Source organism: Scedosporium apiospermum (assembly GCF_000732125.1).
Source record: "Scedosporium apiospermum strain IHEM 14462 chromosome Unknown SEQ_SAPIO_0044, whole genome shotgun sequence".
NCBI classification, from domain to species: domain Eukaryota; kingdom Fungi; phylum Ascomycota; class Sordariomycetes; order Microascales; family Microascaceae; genus Scedosporium; species Scedosporium apiospermum.
This window is the reverse complement of record NW_015971745.1, coordinates 403,987-420,781: the sequence shown is the minus strand read 5'-3', so window position 1 is coordinate 420,781 and position 16,795 is coordinate 403,987. Positions and strand designations below refer to the sequence as shown.

Genomic DNA, 16,795 nt, shown 5'->3' with positions numbered 1-16,795 from the left:
TCATGTACTACTTTTGAGTGAGGCATGGAATTTGGAAACGCGTCCTGAACTTGCCGAGGTGAAGAATATCCTCACCTCGAAGTCCTGAGAGCAAGTCTTTTTTCTCTTAACGCACTTCCAGCGCGTTGAATCCGGGTTCGCGAAGGTATCCTTGCCCAAAACTACCGAGTATACCTGTATAGTAAACCTGGATCTTCCGGAGAAATAGTCCGCGGATTATGCACTCTGAAAAGCCCGAGAACTCAATGCCATTGCCCGGTCCTTCAAACCGGAAGGCCGCGTCAGGAAAGTCGAATTGCCCAAAACAAACTTGAACTTGTGAAAAACCCGGGACAGCATTCTTTTGTTTTGATCGAGACGAACGCTACTTTCCTCGATTGGAGATTTCTGGCATTTGCGGGGACGCAGGGCGTTGGAATTGAGCTCCCCCCCCCGGATATGTTCTAATTTGGTGCCGCGGACGGCTTGTTAATTGACCCCTGCCGTCTGTCCGCCTTTGTGAAGGAGGACCGGAAAAAAGCAAGAATAAACCTGCGAGAGAAGGGAGGCAAGAAGATTGTCTTGTGCGTTCGCCGTTTGCCAAGGAAATCGGCGTGGAGGACAAAGGCCTCGTGCTTCGTACGAAGGAGAAGCCATTCCCATTCCTGCTTCCCCGGGAGCAAAGCCACCAATTTGAAACCGAGTTTCTCGTGATCAATAACCTGCTTCGCAAGACTCAATATGTCGTCTAGCTACTTACAGGTCTTGGGTGTCACAGTCGGTCGAGCCTCAGAAAATCGGACACTGAGCTGGGAATTCATCCTTTCCCCAACAACATGAAAGCGGCGCGGGATTCATTCCTCGCCTAGCGAACGACAAAGAAAAGAAAACTTGAGAGCCCGCCACAAACCCACTCCCTAATGCACCGAAGTCAGCTTCTCCACCAGTCCTTGGCCTAGCCAGGCAAAATCGCTTGGCAGGTCTTCTCCAAGAATCCAGCATCATATGGAACATCAAGGTGATTTGGAAGGGACGTGGGGCAAAGTCTGGCAAAGAGTCATGAGGGGTGAGCATGCCTTGATCAGCGTCAAGGGCATATCAGCATTGAATGCCTGAATCGCCAGGTTCGGGATTGTTCCCATGCTTCAAATTTCGGGGCACTCCTGCTCTTTGTCATAGCCTCCGAAATTTTTGTGCTTCGTACGAAGTACCTTGTACATGTATTCATCGTTTACTTCCCTCGCAACGCACGATGCTCTTTGTTCAGCAATTACAAGCACTTCTGGGCACAAATACAGGGACTTCCTTGCTCAACCCAGGGTTTTCATCGTGTCTTCATTTCGAGTGTAATTAACTGAGGTCACCACGTTCGGCACGCTCCATCCCACTGTCCACTGTTACCGAGCCCCAAGGCAGTCAGTTGTTTGTCCGGGAGCTAAACTAATTTCCCCCCCTGTAAGAATGGGCAATGCCTGGTCGTGGGGATATACGAAGTACTTCTCAATTGGATAGATACCAGGGGACCCTCCGCCTTGGAGACCAGGGAGACCAGGGACAGGAAGTGGGTGGCTTCATGTCCGAATTACTTCGTACTTTCATTAATATAGCCCAGGGATCCGTCTCTCAGTGATCATTGAAGTGATGCTTCTCATGCTGGTGGCCATTCGGTTCCGAAAAAGAAGTAATAGAGATCTTGTCTCGAAGGTCTTCGGCATGAGCAATTGGCACACTTGATTCGCGCATCTCGCTTAAGTTCATCGGAGTGCGGAAGGGAAGAAGGATTGTCAAGAACAGAGTCGTAAAATAGAGGAGGCAGGGATTTCGATTGGCCGTTATGCTCAAGGCCTGCAGGCCCGTGATGGACATTGCAGCGTTAGGCTGCACAGTCCATCACCTTAACCAGCCTCTGCAGCGTGCAGGACCATCAATTGATGGATTGGAGAATACAACTGGCTGTTCGCCAGTTTGCTAGGGCCTTTTACCAAGTGAGTTATTGCACCTTGCGCTTCATCATGATACTGTTCCGTCCATGCTACGCCAACTGATGTTTCCATCCTCCATTGTACTTTGCATTGTCTCCAACCTGAACCTGCACGTTGCCCTTCTGCCTACGAAGTATTAATCTACTTCGCACGAAGTCTACATCATTGATCGATGCAAGAGAAGGCAGCCTCTCTTCCGAGAATGTTCCTCATGACGCATCAATGTCAAGGTCCTCCTTCATAGAATGGTGGAGGGGCGGCACTTTCAACCATGTCATGCAGTGACGAAAGCTGTTACGCACCCGGGTCAATCTTCGTGTGGGGCCGGCGAGGCCATGTTAAGCCATGTCCACGGAGTAACTAAACTACACCAAGCCTGACCGCCCGGAGCAAGGAGCAAGGGCAGTCAGCATGGAAGAGATTAATCCAGGGTCGTTGTACCACGGTCGCGAGAGAAGTGTACGAAGTAATCTTGACTCAATGGAAGGACGAAGTCGCGAGGTTTGATGGCAGGAGCGTACTATGTACATTGTCCTTCGCCAGGACCACTGGGCGACAACGGATTGCGGTGCCTCGGCAGTGTACCTCGTATGTCGTAAAGTTCGGCCGACTTGGGACTGTTCATTGCTGGTTGTGCTTGATATGTGGACTGCTGAATAATATTGTGTACTTCGTACTTCCATGTTCTGATATTGTCAGAGTTTGAGAGCAAACATTGCACTTGCGTGGACGCACAAACTTCAATGCTCCTTGTAAGACACTTCATGCCTGTGCACAAACGTCGCTGTCTTCCGTTGCTATGCATTGCATTGCGACAATCCATCCGTCTAATTCAAGGCATGTTCATGTTTCCAATCCATTCCATCGCAAATCTGCCTTCTCCACTCTCTGTAAGGGCGCGAAATCGTACTATATTTACAGGTAAACATTGATGAGCAGGTTTTGGGGTCGCAGGGTAATTTCTAGCCCAGGGCCCCATCCAACGTCGCGTCGACCCAGCCACTTGGTAAAGCTTTTTTTTTTTTCTTCCCTTTTCCTCTGGTCTCCCTCTTAGTGTAGATATGGGTTGAGCCAAAATAGGGGGCAGTACTGAGATCCCGGTCATGGATGTCCCATGGAAAACGTACTGTGTGACTGCATTCTCTGCCGCCACGCCCGAATTCTGGTTCGATGATTGATCCCCCAAAACTGTCATCAGCACAGGGCTTCTTTCGGATGATGCTCCCCGCCCCTCGTGCCAGGTGGTATTTAATAGGTAACAGTATTTGTACTAGTACTTTGTACCTCATACTGCTTTCTGATTTCCGTCGGTTCTCGCTGTGCAGTGGAGTCTTTCGTCCCGTCTTCTACGATGTACGAAGTAGTGTATGAAGTGCAAGGATGTGTAAGTTGCCTATCTGCGACCCCACATGTAATGACGAGCGGATGGCCTGGCGATATTGACCTTGAATGACTGAGATAAAGAAGTGACTGTGACAGGAGATCGAAGAGGATCACTCCGCATATGCTAAAAATGTCGAAGAATAGAGCGATTCTGCACGCACAGATGTGTTCTGGTGAGCGCGTGGCTGCTGTAGGTGACTCTCGACCACTCAAGGGCTCTTCAATGTATTGCGACCATGTACGAAGAGGAAGACTCTCAGATAGCGGGCAGCACATTAAAGTACAGCACTGTGAATTCAAGGTAATACTGCAAGCGTGTGTTTATTGGAAAAGTACTTGGGAGACACAAATGGGTACATCGGTACAGCCCAGCCGGGCTAGGAAGTACTTCCACGCCATTGATGGTTGGAAGTGGGCCGGAGCTTCCAAGATTGGCAGAGTGTGTACTTGTACTGTACCCAAAGTAACTACATTGATGTACTTACTTGTACCTCGTACTTCGTACACTGCTTCGTAGTACTTGGTGCTCGTCCCTTGATCCTGGCCGGTCCCAGTCCCATTTCGTACTCTCAGCTTGCTCCCAGAGTCCCCAGCCTAGCCCAGCCAGCCGCTGGTCCACGTCCCCTTCACCAACATCAATCCATCTCCTCTTCGTCACCTTGTAGCAATCCTTTCCAAGTCCTGTCATTTTACCTCTGTAACACCACACTGTCTTGCTTTTTCTCTCCTCCTCTGAGTACAGGAAGCCTCATTTTGTTATTCTGCATCTACGAATTGTCCCGATGGATGGCGTTCTCAAGTAAGTAGCGACTCGTCTAACCCGCAACAAATTAAAAAAATATAGGGAGAAAAAACCCTTTCCCCGGAAACCCACTCCCGTTCCCATAACCAGAGGGAAAAAAAAGCCGGCTCGCTGCCAACCTCCTCTGAACCACCACTCCCGGTGCGCACAACATCAACGCGCCTGTTTTCTCCCCTCGCACCTTTTCCGACACGAGCCCCGAACTTGACGATCGCGTGTCTCTCTCTTTGTTGTTGGCAATGTGCCGCCTCGTTTTTGGGAGGAAAACATTGTATTGACTCGATGCCGCCTCGTCGTGTAGTATTCGATAAATTGAGCCCCCGAAGCTCTCTCTTTTGAGCACACCGACCGGATCATGGAGGCCATGGAGACGATCCAGCCTCTCGGCTCGAACCCGCCAACCGTCGCCGACCTCAGCGCCCGCACTCCCCAGCGCGATCCCAGCGCGAGAAACAACCAGTTACCAACTCGAGGCCCGGCACAGGACGCGAGATTAGCGAGGGCGATGGCTTTAGGCGTATCTGGTGGTAGGGAATCGGCGGCGGCCCTCCGGGCGGGGAGGTTAATACGACAACCTTCTGGCACATCAAGACCGCTAGTTCCCGTCACCGAGCGAAAATCTCAGGAGGAGAATGTGTATACATGGAGGATAAGGAAGGATCCCGAGAGCGAGAAAGTCGATATTGCCCCCGATGGCAACTCTGGTGGGCGCGAGGGGAGGCAGTTTACTGTCGCGAATGTCGGGCACAATGGTCGCATATATCTAAGGTGCGTGTGGACTGTTGCTGGTGGGACGGCAGCCGCTCCCCAGTTTCTACTCCGAGGCTTGTCTCGTGTCGTCGCCACCGCGAGACTTGAATCCCCACCCCCTCTTTGAGGAAAGAGATGATTGTTGATTGAGGAATGGTAAAAGGATTGACATTGTGGAATAGGCCGACTGTCCGACCGGCGCATCAACGGCCACCGCAGCCGCATTTCGTCTTTCCCGTCACACCGCCTAGCACCGCTGGCTTGGATGCGCTTGTTGCCGAGAAGAAACAGAAGGAGGAATCGAATGATAATTCGTTTAGCCATCTATGGGAGTCGACGCCTGCTCCTTCGCTCGACTCTGAACTAACCCCGATGTCTGGTATTCAACCCCAACCGAGGAGGCGGCGAGCTCTCTCCGATTCAACTGTCCGCGAAACCAATGTTGTAAGGGAGATGGGTGATGGGGCTTTCAAAGTTGTTATCTCGAAGCCCGCGGACGAGCCGAGGCCGAGGACAATGGAGGATATCGACACTGCTGGCCCGCCAATCCTTGATGTTGCTATTCCTTCCTGGAGGATAGGCTCGCCTCGGTTTTCCCTGAAGGGTACCCCTGTGATACGGGGATCTTCGTACGCGCCTACGGAGGAGGTTTCGTCTAGCCACCCTTCCTTCCTCAATGCTCGACTCGGGGAACCCACCTTAACAATACCCAGCCGCTTCTCGTCGAGACGGCCCAGCCGTCTGAATGTAGCCATCTCAGCAATACCGCAGCCTCCCCCCTCCAACCCTATCCCCCCTGTCCTGAGTCCAACTTCGCCTCAACTCCAAATCCCGTTCCGTTCTACCTATCTCTCTACTCACCTTGTCATCCAACCAGCCATGTTCGATGCCCTAACCTTCAAGCCTGCCTGTGACGATCGCGCGATTGTGAGGTATGCTTCTTCTACTGGCACCGTGACCGCCGCGACACCGCCTCGTCTTGTGGCCGAGATCACTTCTCCGACTTTCCTCGATTACGAACTAATATCCGACTTCTTCCTCACCTTCCGCGCCTTCCTGGAGCCAATGGATCTCATCCGCATGCTTTTTGCGCGGCTGAGGTGGGCCATCGATAGGGGCGATGAGATCGGAATGGTTGTTAGGGTTCGAACCTTTGTTGCACTGCGCCATTGGATTCTCAACTACTTCGTCGACGACTTCGTGGTGCAGTACACGTTACGAGTGACCTTTTGCAACCTTCTGAATGATCTCGTGGATGATTTGTCCCAAGACATCGAGAACGGCAGGGTCCATCTCAAAATCTTGGCCGAGTTGAAGAAGTGCTGGAGGCGAGTTTGCGCCCAGTTCTGGGATGGCTTCGACTTTGACTCAGGGGACGCACCGATTGCGCCTGGTGGCATTGCCGGACATAGGGACCCGAACCTTGACCCTAGCCATTGGGAATCGTCTGATTGCGGGCCTCCCCAGTTGGATCTCGCGATGATGTCGACTCCGGACTTTGAACCCTCCGAGGCTTCTACGCCGAGAGGGTTTCTTGCGAGCACACCGCATGATGGGTCTGTCGTGGAGCGCCCTGGAACGCCGGAAGACCAGTATCAAAACGCGATTGAGGATCTAGATAGGCGGCAAGCAGGGTCCCCTATTAGTATCACTAGCCTAGACATTGTGTCTTGCTCGTTCCCCGCGAAGAACTTGAGGAATCTCCAGTCAAGTTCCCACATGACGCCGGCTACCCACCCCGTCCCGATTAACCCTCTCCTCACCAGCACGGGCCTTGTCGCCGTTACACCCAAGGCGTTGGTTGGAAAGAGAATACGCCCTGTGCATAAGCGTAACGGAAGCATCACGGACTCTCTACGGGAGCACAGCGTCGACAAGTCGAGCTTCAAGGATAACACCGAGATTGCTTTAGCAGTGCCATATGCTGGTAGTCTGGTGAGAGGTGACCTTCTACCGCCTGGCCACGCCTTTGTCGATGTTGTTTCGCCGAGTTCCATCGGTGACCCCCAACGCGAGACGACGGTTCTCCAGATGAATCCCAACCTTGATCAAAAGGAAAAGTCTGGGGCGTCGGCGATGTCCAGCCAGGGTATGAAGAGGCTTATTGGCAGTGTCCGCCGGGCGCTTAGCACAAGAGGTCAGGGCGATTCGACGACCCACGGCAACTTTATCAACATTTCCCCCATCGGCCCCCGCGGCGCGACGACCAACAGATTGCCAGGAACAGCCATCGTCCCTCAGGCACGCCCTCGCCAAAACGGCACTCGGCCTCCAGTGAGGATAGATTTGCTTGGCGCCGAGATTGCGGAGGATTTTAAAACGGCGGTCCGAGAGGATGCGGCTGCGGAGGCCGCGGTGGAGGCGGCGCAGAGAGCGGCGTTAACGACGCCCGTGCTCAACGACACTTTACGACACGGGACGGACGAGGCGGTCGAGTACTCATCTGCGCACCTGGATACCTCGTTCGATGATTTGCCGAAGATGTCAGGATTCCGGCCGCAGAGCGAGATGGCCATCACGACAGGGAGCAAGTCGATTGTGATTGTCGATGATACGGCGTTCGACATGCCAACGATGCACGGCGCTCTCCCGGTCATCAACCCTTCGCTTGAAGCTTTCGCCGACACATTTGCGCCCAATAATGGAGACCCCACGCCTCCCACTACTCCTCCAGGCCGGCCGATGGGCACTCCCAGACGTTCCTCTTTCCTCCTCAACCAGCATCTCACACGCACTTCTTTGTCCTCCGATCCACTTCCTCCTTTCATTCCCGACATGGCTACACTAGGTGGTCGCGCCTCTACCGACCACCCCTCCTATATTGCCTCCTATCCCTCTATGGAACAGTCTATTCAAGTCGGCATGTATCCTTCTAGCACCTCTCGGCTCCGTTCCACGAGGTTCCATAATCGTCAAAGGTCAAGCAGAACGATCCCCTCCGTCAGCTCTGTTCTTCATCGGCGACATAATTCGTTCCACAGTAGCACCGCACGTCCTATGACCATCCGAAGTTTCGACGCAACGACTCAGTCCGAAGGTTCGATCATGGACAGCTCCGAAGTGATGCCGCAACCTCTTCGTGTCCTGCGGAGGAGACCCGGTGGGAACCTTGGCGCCGTGGCTACTGTTGGAGAGCTAGCGGCTCCGTTAAGGCATTCCCAGTCAGTTGGGTCGTTGACTGCTTACTCTGAATCTCTCCGCAGCTCGTATTTGCAACAGCCCGAGTCGAGCGGCTATGTCGACGTTGTATCGAGCGATTTCTCCCAGGGTCAGAACGAGACATTTTCATTGGGTGCCCTTGCGAACCAACCCAGCAAGAGGCAACTCTCCCTGTTTAGCACGCATTCGTCGAAACCGATTATGCGGCCGTCCTTCGAGGCCGAAGCTCGAAAGTTGGCCCAGATTCCCGATGACGTCGATGACGATGGTGGTGTGGAGTCTGCGTTGTTGAAGCTCGAGGGCAAGTACGAGAAGAAGCCTAGGCCGCCTGCCGAGCACCGTATCTCGCCCCAGACTGATCCTGAGGATATCGGTAAAGCCCTCGGCGACCCGGCTCAGGCGCAGGAGGAGAAGAGGGAACGCCGCCACTTGGAGATCATGGGTGGTGCGGACGATGGCATCCTAAACCATCGACTCAGCGGCATCCCTGAGCCGTCATCCGATGTTCACAACAGCTTCTTGTTGTCTCCTGAGAGGCCGGTCACGGAACTCCGATCCTTCCTGTCCTCTGAGCCCTCGTATTGCTCTATCCCGTTGCTCGACCGAGGCCTTGCTGATGAGGGCCAGACCAGGCCATCGACCAAGGAGTGGGCGGATATTTCTATTCTTCGAGGAGCCGATGACGACTCTCCGTTTGAAAGCGAGAGGGAGGATAACGGCGACGAGGATGGGACCGAAAGATCTGCTCAAGCGTCCTTTGACTTGATTCAAGAGACTCCCTCTCTTAGGCGGATCAAGGGGGCGGAAATAGAGCGACCCGAAGGCCCAGTCGAAAACGACGGACAGGACGATGAAGGAGATACGTCGTTCCTTGATGATGACAGTGATGCCGGCGGCGGCAGCGACCTTTCATCGGAGCTGTCCGAGGCTCCGGAAATTGATACCTATGCTCTAGGATCGACTAACAACCTTCCGTCACCTCGCCAAGGCTTCATCCTGTCCAAAGGAATGATGTCCCCTCCCGTCGACGACAAGTTGTCGCCGCCCAAGACGCTTGCTCAAGCGCTGCAAATGTCTCCCGAGGCTGCCAATGTCCCTCAGCTCCACGAGCATCAGCTATGGGTGCAGAAGCCGCTGCCGCCCACTCCCGACACGACGCCGACGACAACCTTCCGACCGATGTCGCCCCGTGATCCCACCGGCACGGCCGAGGCTCTGCGCGGAGCGCCCAAGATTGCCGATCCCGATTTGAGCCACAAGTACTCAATCCATCTACCCTTCATCCTCGCCTTTGACTCGGAGATCCTCGCTCAGCAGTTCACACTGATCGAGAAGGACGCGCTCAACGAGATTGACTGGAAGGAGCTCATCGACATGGAGTGGAAGAATGCGACCAACAACGACTCCCGCTCGTGGGTCGACTTCTTGCGGAACACAGACGCGCGCGGCGTCGAGGTCGTCATCGCGCGCTTCAACATCATGGTCAAGTGGGCCGTGTCCGAGATCGTGCTGACACAGGACATGGAGGAGCGCGCGCGGTGCATCATCAAGTTCATCCACATCGCCACGCACAGCCGCCGGTACCGCAACTTCGCCACGATGGCGCAGATCGTCATCGCACTCTCGAGCCAGGAAGTAACGCGCCTCTCGCAAACCTGGGCCCTCGTTCCCCCGCACGACGTCAAGACGTTCCGCGATCTCGAGCAGCTCGTCTCCCCCACGCGAAACTTCCACAGCCTCCGCGCCGAGATGGAAGGAGGCGCGAGTTCCGGGTGCATTCCCTTCGTGGGCATCTACACGCACGACCTCCTCTTCAACGCGCAGCGGCCTTCGGAGATTGCGAGCTCGCCGACTACGGCGCCGCTTGTTAACTTTGAGAGATGTCGCTGCGCGGCATCCGTGGTGAAGTCGTTGCTGAGGCTGCTTGAGGAGAGTACGTTGTATGAGTTTCAACCTATTGAAGGAATCACAGAGAGGTGTCTTTGGATGAGCGCGTTGTCGGATGAGGAGATCCGGCGCCATTCGGAGAGCCTCGAGTAGATCCGGCGGCCGTCTCCCCCTCTCGCCCTCTCACTCTCGCTTCCCCCCTTGCTCGCTCACTCTCTCTCTACTTTTAACTCTTTACATGTGTATATCTTTCACATATTCCGTTTAATCTTGCCGATGCCAGAAACAGGCTGGTCTAGTCATAATCACTTGCTTTCTTTTCGATATCCACGGCCGGCGATCTCTTTTCTTACTGCGAATTACCTGCCGCTCCTACGAGACCCCCTCTAATCTAATACGGAACCGACTCTACCATATCCACGACCTCTTACACGCACATACATTCTCTCTTTCTCTCGCTCACCTACTCACTCGCTCTTACATTCTCCCTACTGAAACGCAATATCATGCCATACAGGAAGCACATCATCATCTCAGCGTGGTTTTCGTTTATTCTGCTAACCCGTTTTTTTTTTTTTTTTGCACCCTCTCTCTATGGTCCCTCCAGACCTAAATCTCTATGTTAAGCAGTGCTTCCCTTTTTCTTGTCTCTTGTTTTTGTCTGACTCCCCGCATCATCGAATACCCCTCTTTTTTGGTTAGTATTGGGAATTTCTTCTTATTTTTGCCTTGTTGAATGAAACATCGTGATGGAGAACAGCTGTGTTGGTCATCTCGTTTTTATGCGAGTTGTGGTGCATCTTTTTTTTTGGGGCGGTTTATATAGAAAGGATATATGCGATGTTGACATGTAGTGGATAGTTGGGTGGACGACTGCGATGAAGTCCCGGAATTGGATTTTTATTTTGAAACTTGAACAAAACTTCGAACCTGCTCCTTTTGACCTGTGATGTCTTTGTCGATGCTTTCACTGATGAAGGTGGTTTCCCGATTCGAGGTTGTCCAGATCGTGGCTGACTAAGCGACGACGACAACCACCCGGAAAGACCCTCGATTTTGAATATCCGCACCTCTCCGCAATCCTACAGCAGGGGCAAGGAGAAGATAAAAGAAGCCAAACCCTCATCTGAATCCAAGACTCGAAGATTTCCAGAGCAACACGACTCGCACCCCAAGGCTCGCATTCACCCACTATCAAAGTTCCCGAAAACACACACCAGTCAAGCCGAGAACTCTTCACGAGACATCTTCGCAAGGAGCCAGAAAAGAGAGGGAAAAGAAAATGGCCGAACCCCAAGAAGCAACAGAAGACGCCCTCCTCCAGCAAACCCTAGGTTTCTCAACCTTCGGTTCCCAAAACCCCAAAAAGCGCAAGCTCTCCCTCAACGCAACCGCCCCTCCACCGAGCGCTCTTCCTCCCCCACCCGCCAGCCTGCCTCCGAAACCTCAAACGCAGCAGCAGCAGCAGCAGCAAGAAAGACGTCCCGGCGGCGGCGGCGGCGGTGGACACGCACAGGGACGAAGAAAGGACGGGCCGTGGTGGAAGGGGTATTATGATCCGACGTCGAACGAGAATCCTTGGGCGGAGCTGGAGAGGGAGGCTGGGGTTGGGGAGAAAGGGTCGTGGCTTGCAAAGGGCCATGGGTATGAGGGGGGAAGTTTGAGGAATCCCGGATCTTGAACTTCCTCTATTATCTTTCTGTCTCCTTTTTTTTCTTGGGGGAAGTGGTGGATTTGGCGGATTGGGGGAGGAACAAAGGAGCTGTGAAGTGCCTCCAGCCGTCCTTCGCCCCGTGGCGTTGGGCAAGATGGACTTGGCAAGGAAACGAACTACACACGTTCAAGACCACGCATGTCCTTCAATGTCCAAGCCACCTTGGTCCCAAACTGCAAACATGTTTGCAACATCCCACGGACATATGTGCTGGCTACATACACACGCACACGCCGCGTTGAACACCACTTGCTACCTGCAGGACTCAGGTCGGACAACATGCTACATCACGTGATCGCGTCCTCACGTCTCAGTGCCCGACCTCACCTACATCATGGCTCTGGCCCATCCAGCCTTTTGAACCCAACATACACGGCCTTGGGTACCTACCAAAGGATGTCACATGATGAGAGGCGCCGCTGTCATCTAAGAGAGACTATCTACGAGGGAAGGACACGATGGCCATGGTTTTACGGGCACGTAAGCAAGACCGAGCAAGATGCTTTTCAGGTACTATGAGAAATCAGAGAGCCACCGCCATCCCAGTCCAATCTTAACCCTAATACAGTCTGAAACGGAGGAAAGAAAGAAGACAAAGAAAGGACACACATTATTGAAACCAGCCTCCCATGAACCCGCCGAACCCAAAAGAGTACCATATCTGTCCGCCCCCTTTCCTCACCGTCATCTCTCTTTCCTCCTCTTTCCGTTTTGCCCGAAAGAGAAACTGCTCACAGTTTTCTAGAATCCGTTCTGCTTCCAGATCAGGCTCATCCCTGGAGAGAGAGGTCCCAGGCCGCCTCCTCGGCCGAGCGGGGAGCGAAACCTGGTTCCCCCCCGTCGCCCCCAAGGGAAAATCTACCCTGGCCTTCGACACTAGTCGTTCCCCCCCCAATTCGCAGAAAGCGTGGGGACCCCACCAATTCCCACCCCCATTCCTTTTTCCTGTCACAATTCCCTGTCATTCCCACATACCCGGCCAATGTTACCAGAAATAGCGCCCCATGGAGGAGGTGTACTTTTAGAATGCGTCGCCAAATCATCCAAAATCATCCAATCATAAGTCATAACTTCGTGGAACCAGCGCCCCTGTCCGTTTCGCCCTCCATCTTGGGTGTCCCCCTCCCCCTCCCTTCGGAGGTACACCCTCCTTCACACCTGCAATCTCCAGCAGCGGGCCGAGAAAGCACGGTAGCCGCGATCCACAGTTACCAGGCCCCTGCGCCTTTCTGCACCTGCAGATCGGCAGATAGTGCCGAGTTGGGCTGTGGTCAGCGCCTAACGATCTCCCCGCAAGTACCAAAAATGCTATCCGCAGGCATTTCTGACCGCAAAAAGTGTGGGGGAAACAGATGGGGCAGGGGTGTGTGCAAAAAAAACAAAGCAGAAAAATAAGCTACCCATCCATGTGTGAAAAAGCGACAAAATATCCGATCCGCTGGTATCCCGTTTTCCCGTTCCTGCAGAAATCCAAACCTGGGGTGTGTGCGTGTTGTGCGTGTGTTAGTTTAAATCACAAAGGGGTGGGGGTTGTCGCAATCGCGTGTAAACCAGGGGGTCAAATGAAATGAGGCTCAAAATCATCATCGACGTCATGGCTGCCGCCGCGCCTCCCCGATTTTTTTTTCCCAGGGCAAGGAGCATTTATTCAGGCGAGGGATATCGCGTCCTCGCCTTAGAGAACTCCTTGGGGTGTTTGCGGGCTGCCTTGGTCTTGAGTGTCCTGTTCGCGCATTTTTGTTAGTCTCCAAGTTTTCGAAAGCCGCAAAATATACCAAGATTGATGATCTGTATCTCTCGATCTCGCCAACGCACGCTTGTTGCTTGCGCAAACAAGCAGTAACCTCCAATTGGCGACGAACGGAATGCACAGAACATAAGCAAAATGGGGCCAACTTTTTTTCTAAAGAAAACTCACTTAATCTTTTTCTCCGTCCATTCAAGATCCTCGCGAACTTCGCGAGCATCACGGAGACCATCCTGGAAGCGCTCGCGAGTCTTTGCAAGGCGAGCCTGCGCCTTCTTCTGCAATTCAAGCAGCTCACGATGCTTAGCGTTCAGGTGTCCCGACCTGCATTGAAAAGCGCCAATTAGCTTTAATTTCTCCGCTCGTTCCCCCTGTGCCTCCACGGGGAATTCCCTCAATTTTGCTTTTTACCCCTCGCAATTCTCCTCGCAACCGCAAAAGTGGAGAACTGGCCGAGGAGAAAGTGCTGACGAGAATTCCCAAGCGCGGGAACGAAATTACGCGGGAATTGGAATTAGCCACTTACGTTTGCGCCTGGGTGACCATGCTCTTATCGAGCGGGATGGGATTGAATGTGCTGGCAAATCGATCTTGCATGTATTCATTGAAATCAATGCCGCTGGCGGAGTGGGCGCTATCGTAGTCGCCGCTTCCGGCATAGGAAGAAGAGTCATATCCGCTGTTGCTGTAAGAGGCAACGCCGGACGTGGAGCTAAGGTCGTCATCGACCTCTGGTGGGGATACTGAGTACGCGCTGGAATAGCCCGAGTACTGGCCGCCCTTGGTGGGCACACGCACAGGCAGAGAGTAGGCGGGAGTGTAGTGGGTAGACATGATGTCGGGAAGAGTGTGTGGGATGCGTGACTAGTTTAAGTGGGGAGGCAAGTAGAAATGATTGAGTTGTCCAGGGAGCTGTGGTAGAACACTCGTAGTAGAAGGATAGCAACGAGAAAAGAGAAGGCTTCGTGGAGGTGTCTTCCTGGTTTGTGCTAAGGAGCAGATCAAGAGTGGTGGGACTTGGGGTATATGGTTAAGTGCTACTTGGGAAGAGTGTTTTGACAAGTTGGAGGGTATGTTCAAGACAGGCAGTTGACTCTGGGAGAGGAGAGACCTTTGGAACTTGGAGAAAAAGAGAAAAAAAAGAAAGAAAAGAGGAGAAGGTTGAGATGGATCCAACTCGATCACAACTGCCCCTTTTATACTTTTTCAGGAGCCCTTCCGGGCTCCTCATCTCGTGATCGGAGGCATTGGATGCTCAGAGTCGATTCGCCAAGTCCATCCTTGCCCCCCGCTCGAGCAAGGAGAGGAGGACCATGGCATGATGTGACGGACTCGCGGTAGAGGGAGGAAGGGCCTACAAAGTACCGGAGAGCGGAGACGAGGAAGAAGGTCCGGCGTAGCTCAGAGATGAATCGAGATGAGAGAGGGGGTGTGGAAGCGATAGCAAACCTCGAGCACTAGCCCATGAGCTTCACTTGCTTCACCCCACACACCCCCCCCCTTTGGGATATTGTGAATGTCCTCGCAGGACGTAGCATGCGTTTGTAGCCAACGAGGAGACAGTATGGAGCATGGACCTCAAGGGAGGTGGAATTGGAAATCTCTTACGGCACAAGCAGATGTGAAAACGAACTACACCAGGTTGATAGGACGGAAAGTGGGACCGTGGACAAGCTAGCTTCCATTCACTCAAGACCAAAGGGAAAAAGGGTGTTGGGCGTGTTAGTCTCGGAACGATCGAACGGGACTAATGCCGAGGAGTGAAGTCAAATTGCTATGTTGGTCAGGGATGGGGGCGTGTACCAATCTGGAGGTTGAAAGCGGAGGGGTGTGCGAAAAAAATCATATTATGGATGGTTTAGGTGGTGACGCACGAAGGGCAGAGCAAGGGAAAAAAAAAAATAATAATAAAAAAGATATCAAATTGGAAAGGGTATGAAGGACGTAAAACCCCAGAGAAAAGGCACATGGAGGAAGTACTTCGGAGACGGCTAGACGGGGCAAAAGCGAGTCCAGACATGGACCGGGATTGGACGTCACAGAAAGGGATCGGGGGAACAGCGCCAGTCCAAGAAGAGACGGATACGGCATGCAAATTGTAACATCAGCTCGTGAGTAGCGGATATAAAAGCGGATTTCTCGGGATGGATGGATTGACGATAGCCACATTGGGGGACGGCACTGGCACTGGTCCTGGCCCTGGTAGTGGTATTGGGAGTGGACAAGCAGTAGGCTAAGGCTGTATGGAGGTGGGGGGGAGGTAGACGATTGCGGTCTAGTACGATTGAAGCGCTTGAAAGGCAAAGAAGGTTTCCTGTGACAGAAGCGACGGCGTGGGACAAGGGGCCGGACATGATGGGGCAGAGCAGTGGACACAGAACGTAAGATTCGGATTAAAACTGGAGCATCAAACGCAGTGTATTTAGAGGTAGAGAGTATGGAGTAGTACTTGGGCAAAGAAATGAGCAGGCCGCCACTCTACGGCAGCAATCATTTAGAGGAAGACGGGCTGCCGTTTTGCAAAGCAGACTGGAGTGATGTGTGGTGTGTGATGTGTACCTTGGACGTAGTTTGGAACGAAAGATGTCAAGATCCATGGCGCTCCGTGGACATCTCATGTATCTGTAGTGTATCATTGATGTGCGTGTGCGTGCGTGTGTTGTGTGTGCGTATAGGTCTGCGTCTAGGTCTTGGGTACGTTGGGAAGGGGGGGGAAATGTGGAAAAGAAGAAAAAAAAAAAAAAAAACGAGCTGCCAGATGTGCGTGTAAGACATGCGAGCACGTCGCGCATACTTCGCACTTTGGGCTTCTCAGTCAGGGTTTTCAGACCGAATCCCAGTTCCCCATGTCTCCTAGCAAGGGCATACCGCAGAAGAGAAAAGGAAAAACGAACAAGTGAATAAAAAAAGATAAAAGTAAAAATACAAAACAAGAATCACCATCACCACCTGCAGAATCACTAAGCTGGGCTGCGGCAAGGAACGTACATTGAACAGGACACAGGACGTGACAGAGCCAGGCACCGGGGGCGGCCTTGTGGTTGTGTTTGGTTCAGAATGCGTGAGTGAGGCCATCAATTGATTGAGCGATGTAGCTTGGCAGTCCACCGAAGATCGATACCCTTGTACATATTGTCCCGTTGATTATGTCTAGGCACACACCTCAGCTAATCCTCTCGTCCCTTGGACGCGCAGGATGAGGATTGGCAGGCGCAGGCGCAGACACAGACGCAGGCTGTAGTCTAGAAGCAGACGGTGAGACTGGAACATGCAATTACAGCTGCAGCATGGGTCGACGATTGAAAAGAGCAAGGTACATGTGGAGAGGATCTGAAGAATTAAATGGCAAGAATCGCTTGCTCATTGATGCAAGAATGGGGGTGACATTTAGA

General features: G+C 53.0%; 2 protein-coding genes and 1 pseudogene across 2 annotated transcripts; 2 read left to right on the top strand and 1 right to left on the bottom strand.

The window, feature by feature from the left end:
* Positions 1-4,501: 4,501 nt before the first annotated feature.
* On the top strand, positions 4,502-10,095 carry SAPIO_CDS0970 (RasGEF domain-containing protein; the record flags this gene model as incomplete). Its single annotated transcript, XM_016783638.1, has 2 exons — positions 4,502-4,914; positions 5,079-10,095. The coding sequence occupies 2 exons, from the start codon at positions 4,502-4,504 to the stop codon at positions 10,093-10,095; spliced, it is 5,430 nt and encodes a 1,809-aa protein (XP_016645912.1).
* Positions 10,096-11,224: 1,129 nt separating this feature from the next.
* Positions 11,225-11,623, top strand: SAPIO_CDS0969 (annotated as a pseudogene; the record flags this gene model as incomplete).
* Positions 11,624-13,300: 1,677 nt separating this feature from the next.
* On the bottom strand, positions 13,301-14,237 carry SAPIO_CDS0968 (uncharacterized protein; the record flags this gene model as incomplete). Its single annotated transcript, XM_016783637.1, has 3 exons — positions 13,301-13,379; positions 13,575-13,727; positions 13,930-14,237. The coding sequence occupies 3 exons, from the start codon at positions 14,235-14,237 to the stop codon at positions 13,301-13,303; spliced, it is 540 nt and encodes a 179-aa protein (XP_016645911.1).
* Positions 14,238-16,795: the final 2,558 nt, after the last annotated feature.